General features: G+C 39.6%; 1 protein-coding gene across 1 annotated transcript in view; it reads right to left on the reverse strand.

Annotated features, from left to right (window-relative positions):
• Positions 1-14585: 14585 nt before the first annotated feature.
• The window catches only part of EPC2 (enhancer of polycomb homolog 2), a 103876-nt gene continuing 99478 nt past the window's right edge, over positions 14586-18983 (reverse strand). Inside the window, exons 13-14 of the mRNA XM_030579777.1 lie at positions 17511-17844; positions 14586-15850 (exon numbers count right to left, since the gene is read on the reverse strand). Of these exons, the coding sequence (XP_030435637.1) occupies positions 15778-15850; positions 17511-17844 (407 nt within the window). The 3' untranslated portion in view covers positions 14586-15777. The remainder of the gene's footprint in view (positions 15851-17510; positions 17845-18983) is intronic.

The following is an 18983-nucleotide window of genomic DNA, read 5'->3' on the forward strand; positions in this document are numbered from 1 at the left end:
CAGAAGAGGTAAATGAAGCTCAACTTGACAGGGAATGTGTATGGTTACAAAGGCTGGCATTTCAGGCCCTGCCATCTTCAGTCTTAGAAAAGCAAACAAGCTTTACTGTAAGCACAAGCTCAGCAAATTTCTCATACTCAATCCCCCACAAAAGAAGCTCATCATGGCTGCTGAATGCTGTGAGCAAGAATCATTCTTGTCAGCTGGTAAGTAGGCGCTGTTACCTAAACCTGTGCATGGACTCTCAACCTCTGCTGTCAGGTTCCTTCAATCAGAATTCCTGCCAGATTGCATTAGTGTGAGGCTGAGTCACACTCACGCAAACAGGGAGATGGGAGGGGGGGTGTCGAGGGGACAGTTCTTTTACATTTCTTAGGAGATTCGTCTTCATTTCTCTCTTTAGATGGTGGTAACTTCATTATGGTGGGCTGACATCAACTCAGCAGGCAATTTAGTGTGGGCTCCCGTACACTTCTGGAAAAAAGCAACTACATCAAAGGCAGTTCGCAATGTTCAGTGTGTGGTAGACTATTACTGTATAGTGTGAGTTGTTCCTACAGATTATCAACTAATTTAACATGCCTCCCCATATACTTCAAGCTTTTCACTAGCCTCAGACTGCATATTTACAATTCATGACGAGTGGGTGATGTCCTATGAAAACTGTTCTAATTTATATTTCCAGTTTCTTCATTACTAAGGAATATTTTTGAGCAAACTAGAACAGTTTTTAGTTTCTCATTAGGATGGTTGTAGTTCCCACCCCATAGTAAGACACACACTCTTCTGAAAACTTTTGTACTATAAAGCTTCCCTTCCCTTTGTATAGTATTGTCACAGAACAGCCAGAGCCCTGGCTAAATCTTACTTCAACATAGTCTAGGGTGACCAGACAGCAAATGTGAAAAATCAGGACAGGGGGTGGGGGGTAATAGGAGCCTATATAAGAAAAAGACTAAAAAATCGGGACTGTCCCTATAAAGTAGGGACATCTGGTAACCCTAACAGTCTCAACAATTTTATTTTCTCCCATGTTCCTACTAGGAAAAAAAAATTAGGTAAGTGGAGGCAGGCCAAACATTTACCCCTGCAGAACCAATATAGTGCTTGACATTGCTCTAGAACACAGACCCTGCTATAGTCTCTGTTGAACTGCAAACACACTTAGGAGCATTAGACAGAGTCCTGTCTTACAGCATGGGTGCGACCTGTTCTCTCTCTTTTTGTGGGGTATATAAGGGGTTGCTGATAGTTATGTTCAATAAGGAGAATAAAGGACTAATCTTGGTATTAGAGAGAGAGTGAGCTGTCCCATCTCACTGTTCCATAAGAAGGGAGCAGCCCAGTCCCTGTTCTGTCACTTCTCACTAAGGCTCAGATCCTGCAGCGAGCTCCACATTGGTAGCCCTCATGGCCCCACACAGCTCCATGCAGTTTGGCTCTATATGGGGGCAGGGATTTACCCAAACAGATCATCTCACACTAACATGCTTGTCATCTGTCCTACTAGCTTCAGTGGGACTATCAGGGCACATGCTTAATTGTTTGCAGAATCAATTGGCCTAAGCCATCAGCAGGAAGGCAGAGCAGCTGCGGTTCTCTGCAGGCAAATCACCGCAGCCACGTTGATAAAGAAGTTCACTGGGGCAGCCTGCTGAGGCCACATGCTTGGACCAGCTTACAGAGTCAGAGCAAAAGATTGTTCTGCAAGCTGGGCCATGGTTGGTAATAGGTCACTCTCAATTTGTTTTAAACTTTCTTTTATTGTCCGTGGCTACTATGGACATCTTTCTCCTCCTTGAAGAGCTTTAGGCTGATGCTGATGTGATGCTTGCCAGCAGAGCGCCTTGGCTGCTCCAGGTGCAGCGAGCACGGGCCCAAGCTCTCGCTGCTGCAGGCCCTGCCCTAGCAAAGCACATAGTCAGACACTGACATCAGTGGAATTGCACCTATGAGTGAAATTAAGCATATAGTAAAATCTCAGCATTACAAACACCAGAGTTACAAACTGCCATGAGCAGTGCATCACATAGGCTGGGGCAAGTCTGTGCTTCCCCAAAGAGCCCAGCATGGCCCTGGCCATGCTCCTGCCTGAAGCCCTCTACTGCTTGCCCTTCACCTTTGGCCCCAGCTCAAGCAGGCTGCTCCTCTTCAGGGAAGCGATCTGGGGCTGGGGCTGGGTAGCCAGGACTTGAGATGGCTGGGGCTGTCCAGTGCTGAAGAGCCCCCAGCTGTGTAGGGGGGGGCATACCACCTGGTACTGGGGCGGGGGCTGGAGGCACTGGGGCTGCCCCCCCCATGCTTGAGGGGGATGGGAGTGCTGGGGGGGCCCGCACCACCCACCCAGTCTAAATACTGAGTCCAGGGGAGCTATGCGCTGCCTGCCTGCCTGCCCGCCCTGCGCTCAGTGGAGGCCACGCATTACCCACCTGCTCGGCAGTCTGGGGAGGGCGGGAGGGTTCTAATGGGGAAGGGGTCAGATCCATGGGTGAGGGCAGGGCTGACTGGAGGCTAGCCTCCCCCAACCAGCGGTTGACCCACTGCCCATGCAAACTGACACGCAATCAGGCAACAACAAAGCTAAGAAAGCAAATACTGTACAGCATTGTGTTCAAGGTAAACTACTAAAAAAAATAAAGGGAAAGTTAAAAAAAATGACAAGATAAGGAAACTGTTTCTGTGCTTGTTTCATTTAAATTAAGGTGGTTAAAAAAACAGCATTTTTCTTCTGCATAGTAAAGTTTCAAAGCTGTATTAAGTCAATGTTCAGTTGTAAACTTTTCAAAGAACCACCATAATGTTTTCTTCAGAATTACAAACATTTCAATTATGAACAGTCTCCATTCCCAAGGTGTTAATAACATTCAGGTTCCACTGTATGTATTAGTTCAGAATTGGGGGCTATGGGTCCTAATCCTGCAATTTGTTCCATGGAGGGAGATCCCTGACCCATGTGGTTTAATGAGGCTGCCTGCAGGCATAGAGGGCTAGCCCTGAATATGTTCCAGAACTGGTCTATGTTAGGTCAGCTTGGTTTTACATTAATTCCCCCTGCCCCCCCTTGTCTTAGTATGTTATGGTGACTAAAATTAAAGTACAACACGTTTATCCAAGCCCTGAAAAAAAGCCCACAGTCCCTTTGGTGGCCAGATGAAAATAAATATGAACAATGTTCCTTTCCATTCTCACAGAGAGGTGCTGCTAGCTGTTCCCCAAAGCATTTCATATGAGATGTTGTGAGGCTAATTTGTTTCTCTTTAGTGTATTTCAGAGAGAGGTTTAGTTGAAACAGCCTGGACCCTGCAATTCAGGGCAGTGTATCTTAGCAAGAATGCTTTCTGTGGGCAAGCATCATGAGTTTGGGCTTCTGCATTAACTATTTAGCAGAAGACTGGATAATGTGCACATGTAAAGGGTAGGCCTGCACTCATTCCATAGTCTCCATTCCCATATAGAGTATGGCTTTCACTCTAGCTGATAACCCTTTATTTTTATTTCTTTTCTGACATTATGGCCTTTTCTCAGTGCTCCTATAGTGTAGCTCCAAGAAGCACCTTGGCATCCTGGGAGTTACAATACAGCTAGACTGTACTTAGCTTGACTGAGGAACCAAGCAACAGCATCTTGCTTCCACTAGCATGCTTAGGCCACTCCATGGCTCAGGGCATGACTGAGAGGCAGAGGTGGCCCCTGAATTCATTCCTTCTGGTCCCCACTCGAGTAATATGTTTCTGCAGTGATACATAGAGAGAGACGTCTCTGCCTTTGGGGTATGGCAGCCCCCCCCAGGCTCCTGCAAATTTCCTCACCAAAAAACGCATAATGCCATTTGCTGTATTACTGTGACAGACTGTATCCTGATGTTTAGCTTGTTTCAAGATTATGATAAATGTTGTACAAAGTATGCCTTGTGAGGTATCATTAGAAAATGCATAATTTGCTGAGTATTGCCCTGGTAAAATACGTGTGGCAACATTGTATGTGAGGTTATAAAATTCTACTGTATGAGATTGCTGAAACATACACCAAATTTAGAAAAGCAGGCACAAATACATTCCTCAGAGACAAAAGGCAAGCTAGCACTTCAGCCACATGTCAACAAAATCAAATGGACTATCACCGGCTTAAGTGGCCATTCTTTGGCAGGGAAAAGAGTTTGAGTGAGAAATTTATATCTTCGCAAAGAAAACAGCTGCAAGTTCCCATCCCACAGATTTTGTCTCAGCTGGAGCTGAGTCTCAAAGAAGAGAATTGCTATAAGAAGAGGGGCAAACTCCTTAATTACCTACCCCTTCATTTTTACTTACAGCATCAACAACAGCTGAAGGACAAAGGAAGCCTCACTGCACTGGGGAGGGATCCTGGCTGAAAGAAGCAGCCAGTAGGACTGCTAGAACATGTGGTGAGAAAGACCCTTTTGCTTTAAAAGTTCACTTAGCTTGTTAAGTTAGATATTAGTTCGTGTTTTTACTTTTATTCTTCATTACTTGTAATCACTTAAAATCTACCTGTAGTTAATAAACTTTGAAGTGTTTGGGAAACTTCATTTGGGATAACAAGATTTGTGCATATCATTTTCTATTAGTGAAATAATGGACTTTATAGGACCTTGTGTTGTCCAGGGTGGGGACTAGGCAGTACAAGACACATTTCTGGGGGAAAGTCTGGGACTGGGAGTTTGCTGGTGTTGCCCACAGTGTAATTCATGAGTGGCTGGACATAGCACTCAGCTGGGATGATTTACATGCTGAAGGCAGTGTGGGCAGACCCAGAGTGGTTGCTGTCACAGCAAAGCAATGTAAAAGGCACCTCAGGTTGGAGAATTGAAGGGTCACAGCTGTTCATCTGTCCGGATTGTACCCTATGTAATGTCACAATAATATATATGGCTCTGGTACATGCTTCCAGAGATTCATTTTGGGGCCAAGCATGGAGCATTTCAAGCCCAAAGTACTTTATCTGAGAATGTAACAAGCACGTGAAAGGGGGGAGAAGAATTGGAATTCAGCTTTTCCTTGAAATATGCACCACTCGTTCCCATTTCACCAGAGCATGCCTGACAATTCCCCAGTCTAGGAGCTTGTGTACATTGAGCAGATGAGTGGTGCTTTAAAACATGTTGGTAAATAATAGGCTTTTTAAAATAACACTGCTCCTAGGGCAAAGACAGACATTTGGCCAAGATCAGTTGGATCATTTCAGGTATTTCTACATTTAGTAAAATAAGAAATCAGTGCCATTTTTATACTTTGTAATTTCATTTACTTTTTATTTTTGCGTTTAAACAGTTACTAACCATAAAATAGATTTATGCTAAAACAGGTAATTGTTTGTGTTGGGGTATCTTCCCCAAGTGCCAATGATTTACTACAGTTTATCTCAGCAAAGGTTAATATTGTAGAGGCATTTATCTATCTATTGAGAATACTTCTACATAGTTAACTGGCACTGGAAAAAATATTATTTGCATGGATATTCACACCAAAGCAATATATGAATAGTACAATATATGATTTCAAGTGTATAGTTTGCACTTTATTGTTCTAATACTATTTTTCAACAGTTACTATCAAATGCAAATGTAATCAGAGGATAAAATACTAACAAATACAAATTTCATGTGCTTGTTCACTAAATTAATCAGAAATGTATAATGCTGGTAAAGTGTTTCTCATCTCACTGTAGCCAGCAGGAGTTTGGTGAATTAAGAACCACTTAATTTTTAAAAATCTTTTATTTTACCTAGAAACCAGACAACATGATAACATAAGCCCTGATTCTGTAAACTCTTAGGTTAGCTTTACTACTGTGAGTTATACCATTGACTTCAATTGTAGTAAAGTTAAGTGTCCCTCTGTGTGTTTGCAGGATCAGAGCCATGATTAGCACAGAATCATGTTAAATTATTTTTCCAAGACCCAATGCTGTGAGATGAGCCACACCCTCAACTTTCTCTTATTTCACTGGGACTGGAGGATGCTCAGCTTTTCTAAGGATGATGTTTGAAAGCAGAACAATGGCTGATTTCAAGAGAGAAATATGCAATAAACCCAATTATTAGAGGGGGTGAAGTCTGATGGGTCAACAGTTTTTGTATGTTTAAATTATTAATTCACATTAATAAACATTCTCTTATGACATCTTTATGGGCTAGAAGTTGGATAAAGAACATGCATTTTGAAAATTCCTACCCATTTTGTATGCTTCCTTCAGAGTTAAGGCAGAAGCTCTGTCCCTAACTCACTCCATTGTTCCTGCACACTATAGCTGATCACTAACAGAGCTCCCAAGAAATGGGAGAGCTGCCATACCGATGATCTGCAATAGTTGTGCACAGTAGAGTGAGTTAATGACACAATGTTAGCCGTTACTCCTAATTTCCTGGATTATATCCGTTTAAACTAGGGAGTAGTTATGTTAATGTAATGCCAGCCCAGGGAGCAATACTGCTTTTTAGTGACAAACCACTTACTCCCCAGCCTCCCTTCCAGACTCCTGCCTTTCCATGGAGGAGGGCTGCATGCTGCTCTTTCTGAAGCCTGAGAACATTGTTGGATGTGTTTATTATTTACAGAACACCATAAGCATATGTAGCACTTAACAAAGAAAAAAGACCTTGCCCTGAGGCACATACAGTCTAACATTAGCATTACACACACAATGACACAAGGTGCTCCATCCCCCAGGGCAGAGCACATACAATTACAGGTCCTTCAAGTTAACAACAAAAAACCAACCTGAGTCTTGAACTCCAAACTTACTATACTGGATCAAAACGGTGGCCCTTTTAATCTAGTATCTTGCCTCTGTCTATGGCAAGTTCTTTCAGAGTAACATGTGAGTTAACACAACAGTAAGTAGTTGTGAAATAACCTGCTCACAGGAAAAATTTCTGCCTCACCACATAAGATGTTGCTGTGTTGTTTACTTTTTTGTTTCTGAAAGAAGCGTGATAGGTTAGAATTTATCTCTATATCCGAATCACAAGGCGTTTTGATTTGGCTAATACAAAATACTTTAGTTATGTTTAAAACTGTAATCCCATGGAAAGCACAGAGCTGTGAAAGAACCATAACTTGTTTGGCAGGACATCCCAATGAATTTTACACTTGTTTTTGCTCCAAATTGGAGTACAACCAAAAAAATTTTCTGAAAAACAAAATTTGCACACAAAAAATAAAATAAAATAAAAGGTTCAAATAACAGTTTGGGTCCACTGAAACATCCCACTTCAATAAAATTGAAATATTTAATTCAAATTTTGACTTTACTATATTATAGTATATTTATAGTATAAAATGGAAAAACTAGTTTCAAAATAAAAAATTCCTGTTCCAAAATGCTTCACGTCAATTTTTTAAAAGAACAAAATGTCATTGAAATCTGCAAAAAGTCAAAGTTTAGATTTCAACAAAACAGAATTTTCCAAAAGAAAAATGTTCAGTGAGAAAAATTTTGACCAATTCTACTAAGCAGCAAGTTAAGAAAAGCTACTTTTGGCCCTGATTCAGAAAAAAAATATGCAAGCATGTGCTTAATTTCAAGTTTGAATAAACCTCTAACTATATGCATAAGCCATATTGAATTCAATGGGATTAGCCATGTGTTTAAAATTAAGCATGGCCATATGAGTTTTGCTGAAGTGAGGTTTGGTTATGTTGCATCTGCACATGTGATTGTGCTTATTAAACACAACTGAGTTAGTTTAATTTTACTACTACTACTAATCATTTTAGAATAAAACATTTAAAAAGTACAAATTTAAGTAATTTCTTAAGCACCCCAATACAATTTTCTTTTAGAGAAGATCTAGAACAGTGGCTCTCAACATTTCCAGACTACTATACCTCTTTCAGGAGCCTGATATATAATTGTAAAATAAATCAACTAGAATATAAATATTGTACTTATATTTCAGTGTATATTATATAGAGCAGTATAAACGTCATTGTATGAAATTCTAGTGTGCGCTGATGTTGCTAGTGCTTTTTATGTAGCCTGTTGTAAAACTAGGCAAATGTCTAGATAAGTTGATGTAACCCCTGGAAGACATCTGCATTATCCCAGGCTACATGTACCCCGGTTGAGAACCACTGACCTAGGAGGTACGTAAGCAGGCTGCCTCCTTTCTTTCTAAACTATTTCAGACATTTTCAATGATTATGTAAAATCCCCTGAGTTTTACTGTGTGGCAAAGTAACACTCTTGTTGCTTTTAAAAAGCAAAGCAAAATCCTTTTGGAGTAATGTTTACAAAGAGTGAAATACCATTGCGGGTTTATGGTGCCATCTTCTGGTGTCATTTACAAAGCTGCCTCACCTAGTCACATATTCGTCATGCAAGTGTGTCGGATGATGGTTGTTTAAAGGCACTTTACGCTGAAAGCAAATGTCAGTGAAAAAAAATTTGAATTCAGGAATATTCATTCTATTATGGAAAATGATCGTGAGAATCAAGCACTAGTGCTTGTGACTTTTCAAGTATTTATCCACAGTGAAACTGTTATTGGGGAAAGAAGAGGGGGACAGAGAGAGAGAGAGACACTGTAGTCCAGTGGCTAGGAAACCTACATGGAAGACCCTGAGGCCAGTCTCCCTGCTCTAACCACTCTCTTGTTACTTATCCTGCCTGGTTATATGGTTTTAACCATAGTTTTAGTATACACATGCAACTTGTTAATTAACATCTTACACCCAAATTAACCTTCATCCCATACAAAGCTAATATTTGCATGTATACCATCATTGGTTCATGTGAGAAATGTTGTGTCATTAAGTGCATTTACTGGGTGCATTATAAATACCTAGATAATTTGATGTGCTAACGAAACAAAGGCCATCTCCTATTATTTTGTATGGTATCCCTGTTCGTGTCTTTGTCCTACATTTTAAAGACCAGTTGGGTCGTAACAGCTTGTTAGCTATATTGCTAGATCTGCTGCATGTTTTTCCTTTCCCACTTGAGACAAGTTTGTTTTGCTATTAATTGTTATTTAGGAAAGACGACAAAGGAAGGAGCAGGCTTGCTTTTGCTCACGAGGGCTTCTGAAATAGGAAGAGATGTATTTTCCTTCATAACTTTGAGAATGGAGCTAAGAATATCTTCAAACAGTCTTGGGCCTATGAATGGAAGAAGCAGGTGTCTACATTTTGAAGACATGCCTCCCCTCCAAGGCTGAACCCAAAGAGCTGGAGATATGGCTGCTATGAATAAATAGAGCCTGTAGTCTTCTGCAGTTATTGGAAAGTTTCCTTGGTCAAAGATCCTTCTTATAGCACCTTCCACCATGGGGCTGAGCATGTCTTTCTGAATAGTACTGGAATCTAGGTCAGATGGTTTTGAATGGGAGGCCACTACTGAGCCCACTTTGGAGTTGGCAAGTCACAACTCTTGGAAGGCAGCATCTAGTTGGTAGACATTTCTAGCAAACAGCGCCATGTCAGGAATTCATCTTAGAGAATGAGATGGGACACACCCCTGATGTTCTCTACTAACCATATCACAGATGGCAGGGGGAAGGACAACCAGAGTAGAAGGCTCAGAGTCAGAGTCCTCTTCTCCTTCCAAAGTGTCCACAGGCAAGGGCAGAGCAGGAGGAAGGCTGCAAGGAAGATGGTCTTCTCTCCTGCAAAGGAAGGAACAAACCAAAACAAATAAAGGATTGAGGAAGAGGACTCATTAAGTGGAAGGAATAGAGCACTGGTTAAATTGTTTTTTGAATCGGCAGGAAGAGAAAATGCCTACCCCAGGAGAAAGTAGTAAGGTTGCATAGCCTTGTCCAACTGAGGTGAGGGAGGGGGCCAAAGAAAGAATGGAAATCTCTTAACTGTTTCAGCTTCAAATCAGTCGAGGGGAATCTCTTGTCTGGCCAGGGTCAGTTCCTGGCCTTTCTGCACAGCTGGGCAGGGACATGCAGTGTGATCACCTTTCAACCCAGTAGTACTTCCATTGCCTGTTGAGGGCACTCAGTGTAAACAGGCCAAGTGGGTTGGAGCAGGAGACGAAGAGCCTCTTTCTGGTTTCTTCCGCTGCTGCTCCATAAAAAGTTAGTGATCACTGAAGCAAAGGAAAAAAGGTCTCAGGGAAGCAGGAAAATCTGGGTAACAAAGTCTGGGAAAAGTTATGAGAAAGGTTTGGCACCCCGACTTCCTTGATCAGCGTACCTCTAAGAAAAAAAAAGGAACTTCCACTGTTTGCTCTGACTTCCCTACCTTGGAATATCTAGGTCAAATACCCACTTAGCTAGTAATTTTTTAGTTTAGTTTATATTATTAAACAGTTGGGATTTTGAAATGTATGTTCTAAAATCAGCAACATCGGGACAATTGTCCTCATGATCCATTATGAAACTGATTATACTGGGATTCTGATTTGTTAGGTTTTGTTCATGAAACAGCATTTGGTTTGTGGTAGCTATAATCTGTTTCTCACAATGGCTACTTATCCACTGTGAAACTAAAGATCAGGAGGAAAGTCATGACCAGTGCACTTCATATTATGCATGTGAGAGAAGTTCACAATACATCTCAACCTTATGTGAACATCCGACAGAACAGGTCAGGATCCTGTGTTTGTTTTCACTGTTATCGTCTGTGTCGGTTTTGATCTGATTTTATTTTTAATTCTCAAGCAGAGGATGCAACACAGAATATTTGAACCAGCATAAAAGTAGTGAGACTGGGTGGAAGATTGCCCTCAGTTGAACAGATGCAGCTTCAGTGAAGCTGGCACGTAAGTGAGGGTGGAATTTAGCCCGTTATATTTAGGCGGTATTCCTCAACACTACATTTGACATTTTTTGCTGATATGCTCCTTTATCACCTCTCTCTCCCATCAGAATGAACACACAGCCCATTTAGTACAAGTCCTTATTTATAATCTAATTGCTTGTCCCACTATTAAGACTCAATTATTTGACAAATCTCGTAACACAGTTTGCAGGGTCAATTTCTGATCATCTTGAACCCAATTTTCAAAAATGATTATTTGGTGCAATTTTAGGGAATGTAATTTTATCGTGGAGCACAAATAGTAATTTGAAAGAAATTAACATTAAAATGTATCAAATTAATATATCAGTCAGTCCTACAGTACTTAACATATATGGATGGATCTTCAGATTGTATTCAAAACCCAAAGGAAAAACCTGAAGTTGAATTACATTTGAACTATTTTTTGTTGCCAGACATCTTCCTTAATAATTAATAACCATTAAAGCACAAAACAGAGTTATGCTGAGGATATCTCTTTCTGTTCACAATAGAAGTCAGAGGTAAGACAGATACTGTATCATTAACACACACTAAATTGCCATCACAGAAATATAACCCACTCGGTAATCCCTGCTCCATTTAGGCATAAAGAGAAATTTAAAATAGTTTCTGACTAGAGTTCTGATTTAATTTTTTTTGTAGATGCATGCTGGAATTCAGTATTATTCGTCACTTCTTTTCTTTTTCCAATACTATTTAAAAGACAACGAAAGTGATGAAAAGTAACCGGAGACGCCCCCCCATGATTCATCAACATGGTTTTAAACAATTAATATGCATGCTACATATTATGAATGGAGCAATCAATTTCATAATTTTTGGATAGTTTGTTGGCTGCATGTGCTCATATTGGAAAATATTACAGTATTTAGATTTATGTATTTGAAAGGTAATATGCTGAGCTGCTGTACAGTTATCTACATGATCAGTTAGTTGAGTACTAATTAAACTGACATCGAGAGGCCAGTAGAATTTTTCTGGTTACTTTACAATGGACAAAATGGCTATTAACCCCATTAGTTCCACTGCATGCTTTAAAAAAGTTACATTGTTCCTGCAAAATCTAGAAGCATGTCAAAATATGACTTTATAACCTTGTTTACATGATGTCAACTACAGTAGTAGACATTTGGCCTCTGGGTCAAGTTAAACATCCGTGATACCATGGAAATGATATGAATCTCTCAAATGTCTGAACAAAGGCATAAGGATGAGGACTTTCAGTAAAATTGACAGTCGTTTCAGATGGGACTGGAAGATACTGAATTCTGTTTGGCATTTAATGCCACAGCAATTTATGAGCAGTCAGTGAACAGGCTTTTTTTGGCTTTTTCACTGCTGGGTGCTAAACCAAAGGTAAATGTATTTGTGAGTCCTCTAAGAAGTATATGGTTGACCTCACAGCAAACTGAAATAAAAATTCATTTTTAACACAGCTCAGGCTATAGCCCTAATAGACTGTATAGCAAGAGTGGCATCTGAATCAGACAGTTAAAATAATTAAATTATTCACTGCAAACTGTTAACAAGAATAGTGTGAACAGTTCTATTTTACAGTAAAAATACATTACATTACTGCTAATCCTTTACATGGAACACACTCCAAAGTGTATAGTATTGCTTATCAAATAGCCTTTGGAGAATATAAAGATGCCTTCTTCACCACCCCACCAAACACATTTGGCCATAATGAATTCTAGGTAAAGCTCCAGTCAGAGGTTTTTCAAGTAACTAAAGACCAACTCTTCTCTAGAAAGCCACAAAGGGTGACTGCTGGGTACCCAACACATTCTCAGTCTAATTTACCATGAAAATGGTCTAAATTAGTCATTTAAAATAGTTTGAACTAAATATCTAGCTGTAATCTACTAAATACAATACTTTCAATCTTCAGCAGGATGGCTTTCGTGTGCTCACAATGCCCTGACATTTTTATGAACAAAAGAAGGCCTCTTGGGCTATCTAGACTAAACGTAGAAATTTAGCTATGTACAAAACAGAAGACAAATGGTTCTGCAATATGCTCTCTAATAATCCGACCAATACAAGTGAGAAATTTAGCATTTGTACTTCAGACCACATAAGCTGTCTAGCTATTTACAAAAGTAACTCGAGTTCTACATAAATCCAAAATAATTGTCAAAGGGTATGTATATGTAAAGAACAATTTATCAATCATACAGGGCACTATGGCAGATCTGGGCTGAATGCTAAGGGTGAATACCCTGTGCATTGCCTACCCAAATCCCACACTCATCCTTTGTCCATTACCATATCCAGTGGTACAGGGCTTCCAGGGGCTGTGGAGAAATATGCAGGAAATGCTCCTTGAAATCCCCCAAAAACCTCACGTTTCAATGCTTATGGCCCTTAACTTTTTTAAAGAGAAAAATAGTACTAGTTTATCAGTAACAACAGGGAACACTTCTGGATCGCCTACAGCATCTCAGGCTGCTGCGTAGCTCTCTGATAGACAAGAGCTGGAAAATACTTCAAAACAATATCTACTGAATTATCTGTAAAAGAATAGAACAGCTAACGGGAGGGGACAATGTCTTTGAAGAAGACAAACAATATATCTTTATGAAACAGCTAAAAAAAGGCAAAAATTGATATCATGGCACACAGGAAGGAGGAGGACACATACACCTTGTTGAAGGAGAAAGCACTATTTACTCTTTTTTATGTGTTTCTGTGCAAAACCTGCAATATGAACTGAAGAACTAATTAAAACCAACCCTGAGAGCAAGGCAGAAGTGTAAGTTCTCCTTTTACCTGCTGCTCTCTACATGCTGGCACTTCAATACACTTCAGCTTCAGTGAGATAGTTATAAAACATCCATGAACTTAGAATAAACTAGATTTAATTGCAGGGCTCAACTGTGGATGTCACCCAATCACTCACCTGATGTAATAGTACATTTCCAGTAAAATGGTCCTACACAAGTAGGTATGAAGCAACTCCTGCAACACAGTAGATGGGAATTATTTCTGTGATTTCTAGTATACTCATGTCTATCTAAGGTACGTACAGCAAAACCCAAGAGTTACAAACACCTCGGGAACGGAGGTTGTTCGTAACTCTGCAGTGTCTGTAACTCTAAACAAAATGTTATGGTTCTTTCAAAAATTTATAACTGAACATTGACTTAATATAACTTTGAAACTTTACTATGCAGAAGAAAAATGCGGCTTTTAACCATCTTAATTTAAATGAAACAAGCACAGAAACTGTTTCCTTACCTTGTCAAATCTTTTTCTTAAACCTACTTAATAAAAAAAAAGTAATTTATGTTTAACACAGTACTGTTCAGTATTTGCTCTTTTTTGGACTCTGCTGCCTGATTGCGTACTTCTGGTTCCAAATGAGGTATGTGGTTGACTGGTCAGTTTGTAATTGAGGCTCTACTGTATGTGGTTCCCATTACTCCAGCATTGGAGCACTTCACAATTTTTAATTTAAATTCTCCTACTATTACCACTCCTGTGAGATAGTGAAGTGCTATTATCCCCGTTTTACAGATGGGGAACTGAGACACAGAAAGAATAAGTGACTTGCACAAGGTCACACAGGAAGTTCTGTGGAGGAAACCCAACAGACTGAACCTGGGTCTCTTTAGAGTTCCACCACTGGACTATTGTTTCTCTCCTGTTATACTACAAATACATTAAAAGCAGGAAACAATCACTTTCTCATAAAAGTGGCAGTTTTAGTGAAAATACTTTGATTAAAAACATCTCAGAAGACTACCAGTACCACCTTAACATCCAAATTGTTTTCATATTGTGAAATAAACACATATGCAACATGTCCATGTTTTGATATGTATTTTTATTTCCCTGCAGTTTTCACTTATCAAGAACAAGTAACAGGGAAAGTTGTCTGAACTAGTGCATAAACAAACATTCTGAAACACCACTACACGTATCTAATGTACAAGAACCATATAAAAAAAGTCACTAAAACACTACACTACGAAGGTGTCCAACGCTTACAGTCAGACTTTTTCCAACCCGTTACTTGCCTTGTAGCCACAGGAAAACTCTCCAAAATTGAAAAGACAATCTTGCCACAACCCTCCCCCCTCCCACCACCTGGGATGGCTCGATATCTAGACATCCAATAATTATTGCAATGATATATAATGCAATACATACCTGGTAAAATATCCTTTACGTGGTGTGTTACTGTTTTAAAGCCGGTTAAAATATGCAGTCTTCAGATAAAATGTAATCAGTTGAAAATTTTTCATATCTGCACAGTTTAATGTGTGCTAGATGCATAATTTTTCCTAGTCAGTTTTTCTGTTTAATTATCTTTTATAAACTGGTATTATAAATAGAAATATACATTCAAAATATATGGAAAAGTGAGTTACTACATTAAATTTGCATGTATCGATCCATCCCTTTCCCCTGCACAGTAATAGAAAATACTATTTTGCCTTGAACTTCATATTTGACAGTGAAATGCCACTAAAGTATTTACCAAAAAGTCCATCTAGTCAAATTGTGAAACAAAATGAACCAAGTGAAAACTTTACATTTCCTTTAGAAAAAAATTACAAGAATTTCGTTTCCTAGCTATGAATCTTTTAACTTTTTTTTAGACACAAAGTTGGATTTATTTGTACAAGATACAAAATGTAAACATGGCAAAATAAATAGTTAAAACAAGTGATGCAGGATCTCATTTCATGCTCATGATCCCATTAAAGAATTATTTTTTAAATCCATTCAGTTGCAAATTCAAGTGCAAAAGCATGATGATGAATATCTACTATTCAAGTAACAGAAATAATATTGATGATACAAATAAACTATTTTACAAGGTAGTGATTTTCCCAATTTTACAAAATGTACATTATATATCGACTTAATATACGATATAATGATAGTCCATTTAGGTCCGTTTCAGTTCCCTGTGATCCACAGAGTGTTGTATTTTGCATTCAGTTGGAATATAAATGACTACACCATCAGCACAGAAGTCACTGGTTTGAGGTTATGTCACTTCCATTGCTACTGTTGTCTCTGCTATGCCATTTAAACCCAGTCGTTCTGGTTCGTGGTTCTCTCTGTAATAAAATGGAATATGGAATAGTTACAAGTAGGACATTAATATTTCTATGTAAGATTTCACAGTATTTTTGTTGATATAAGCATTTCTGCACAGATCTTTTATTCAGGGTTTGGAAAGACCATTAAATAGCCAGGAACAGGCAAAGTTCTCTTTGAACTTGACCAGACTTCTGCTTGAAAACCAAATACGGTCTTTAATCTATCAACACCATAATCCTATTCATGCACTGCTGCATTAATTACATACTAACAGCTAACTTTGCTGAAGTTGAAAACCTGTTGATGATTTCCTATAACCCAGTACTAAAGCAGTGGTGGGCAACCTGCGGCCCACGAGCTGCATGCAGCCCATCAGGGTAAGCTGACTGTGGGCTGTAAGACATTTTGTGGATGTTGACTGTCTCCGGGCACGGCCTCCTGCAGCTCCCAGTGGCCACTGTTAGCCGTTCCCAGCCCACAGGAGCTGCGAGAAGCACAACTGTTCCATCCATGCTGGTGCACAAATTACTGTTCTTTTTATCAGTTTAGTTAAATACTTTTCAGCAATAGCATAAAGAATTTTAAATTTTGTATCAGTCTTTATACACTGCTCTTTGGGATTCTGCACCTGTTAGAACCCTAAGGCTTCTCTAGAGTAGGAATAAAGGTGCTTTTTAAGAGAGTTAGCTAACATAACTTGAAACAGCCCTTCGCATCTAGTGTAGACAGAGCTGAGCACCCTAAACGTTCAAAGGGGTGTTTCCAGGATGTTGGGGTTTTTTGTTGTTCTTTTTGGTTAAAGTACCTTTTCTCTAGTCTAGACATACTTTGACCTATATCCAGTTTTATTTATTAAAAAACAAAAACAAAAAAAGTCACACCAAAAAAATGTAGTTGTGAATGAAATGGTAAAGTGAGCCATAATCTGTTAGTGCCATTCTGTATTCCTGTACTTTATAAACAATAGATATAGTTTTGTAATTCATATACATTTTACAGTCCATCAGACAAGTTTAATGTAAGGAAAACTTAAGTTTTTTGGTTTTGTTTTGTTTTGGTTTTTTTTTTTTTAAGAGAAATTTTTGGATACTTTTCCAAGATCACCCTTCCTCCATACATAGTAATCTGTATTTAAATATACTAAAACTGCAATACAACAACTGGTACAGGGAACCAAATTATGCTGAGGGAGTTTCGTGATGGAAGTGAGGTCAGCGTGCCAGACTGTGCCTCTAAAATGCACCCACGGAGTTTGGGGAAGGGCATAAGCGTAATTTCTTTTGGAGAAAGCAGAGTCTGGGCAGCCTTTGAAGTGGCTAGTGCTGCATTAGATTAATCAAATCAAAATGATAACCTGAACAACTCATTTTACACAGTTATATAAAAATAATAGTACACTTATGTGTTCAATTATAAATCTATACCTACATCATCATTTTAGACCTCAATCCTACAAAAGGATTATCTAGACACAAACTTGTATGACTGCTAGAAGCCTACTGAAGTAAAGGGTGCAGGTGAGGATCCCTTTGTAGGACCAAAGTCATAGATTTTGAGATCTTTGAGCAAGGGACTATATTTTACTTAACGCTCTACTGAGCCAGGTACATTTATGGAACTATTCATATAATAATACCGGAATTTAAGAAATTCTGCCCCAATATACTATATACACACCTTGCTATACTGCTGATGGCACTGCTGGGAGTAACCTTTGGCACCCTGTCCATACTGGCAGCAACTGTGGCAAGTTTTAAGGCTGTTGGCGATGGCGCTGAAGTCCTTGCATTGATATGTACATTGACTGGAGAAACAACACTGACATTGTTTAGATGCACTGCATTAGTCAGGCAAGAATTGTTCATGGGAAGTGTTTGAGGGCTGCTTGTGCACAAAGCTGGAATTAAGTGGTTTGTGGTGCTGTGGCCAACTGTCCTTACAAGTTGTACAGCTGAAATCCCTGGGCTGGATGATAAAGCCATGTTGGTGGAGTACAGAGTTTTAGAGGTTCCTGTTAGAAACAAAACATTTCAGTAAAAATTACACACTAAAAACACATGTAATTGTTTAATCACAAAACAGAAGTTTAAACATAAGCTTAAGTATAAGGCTGTAATTATCAATGGCAATAATTATCCCATAATCCCACTGCCAAAGTTACAGCTTGGGAACAAAATTACTAAAATTTATTTGCAGTCACAACTTTTACAGTCTTTTTTGTTCAATGAAGAGGAAAAAAAGTTTGCCTCCAAGTCCCAGTTAGTGTAAACTGCTCAGAGTATTGCCCTTTCTCTTGTATAACGTGCTAAGGAATGACCTGATTTACCACAACTGGCCTGAGCCACATTTCTCTCCTGGATCAGTTCCAGCATATTGATTTACTATATATTAACTCTCTTCCTCCCCACCAGTGCACGGGTTCTATAAACCCCATCAGCTGTTAAACAAAAAACACCATAAAACCCCTCTGATTTATTGTCTAAATCAAATCCTAATGTACTTTTGTCTCCACCAGTAAAGCAACAATCCCAACCTGTCTGATTTTGTCATGACTGGTTTCTGGTAAGTGGAGTCTCTCAGAAAAAAGACGGTTACTCACCTTTGTAACTGTTGTTCTTCGAGATGTGTTGCTCATATCCATTCCAATTAGGTTTGTGCGCGCCGCGTGCACACCCGTCGGAAGATTTTTACCCTAGCAACACTCGGTGGGTCAGCTGGGTCGCCCCCTGGAGTGGCGCCACTGTAGCGCCGGATATATACCCCTGCCGACCCAACGGCCCTTCAGTTCCTTCTTGCAGGATACTCCAACAGTGGGGAAGGAGGGCGGGTTTGGAATGGATATAAGCAACACATCTCGAAGAACAACAGTTATAAAGGTGAGTAACCGTCTTTTCTTCTTTGAGTGCTTGCTCATATCCATTCCAGTTAGGTGATTCCCAAGCCTTACCTAGGCGGTGGGGTCGGAGTGAGACGCTGCAGAATGCAAAACTGCTAAGCCAAAGGCTGCATCGTCTCTGGACTGCTGAACCAATGTGTAATGTGAGGCAAAGGTGTGAATCGATGACCAGGTAGCAGCGCAACATATTTCCTGGATGGGGACATGGGCCAGGAAAGCGGCAGATGAGGCTTGCGCCCGAGTAGAATGGGCGG

The sequence above is a fragment of the Gopherus evgoodei genome, chromosome 11, assembly GCF_007399415.2.
Source record: "Gopherus evgoodei ecotype Sinaloan lineage chromosome 11, rGopEvg1_v1.p, whole genome shotgun sequence".
Taxonomy (NCBI): domain Eukaryota; kingdom Metazoa; phylum Chordata; order Testudines; family Testudinidae; genus Gopherus; species Gopherus evgoodei.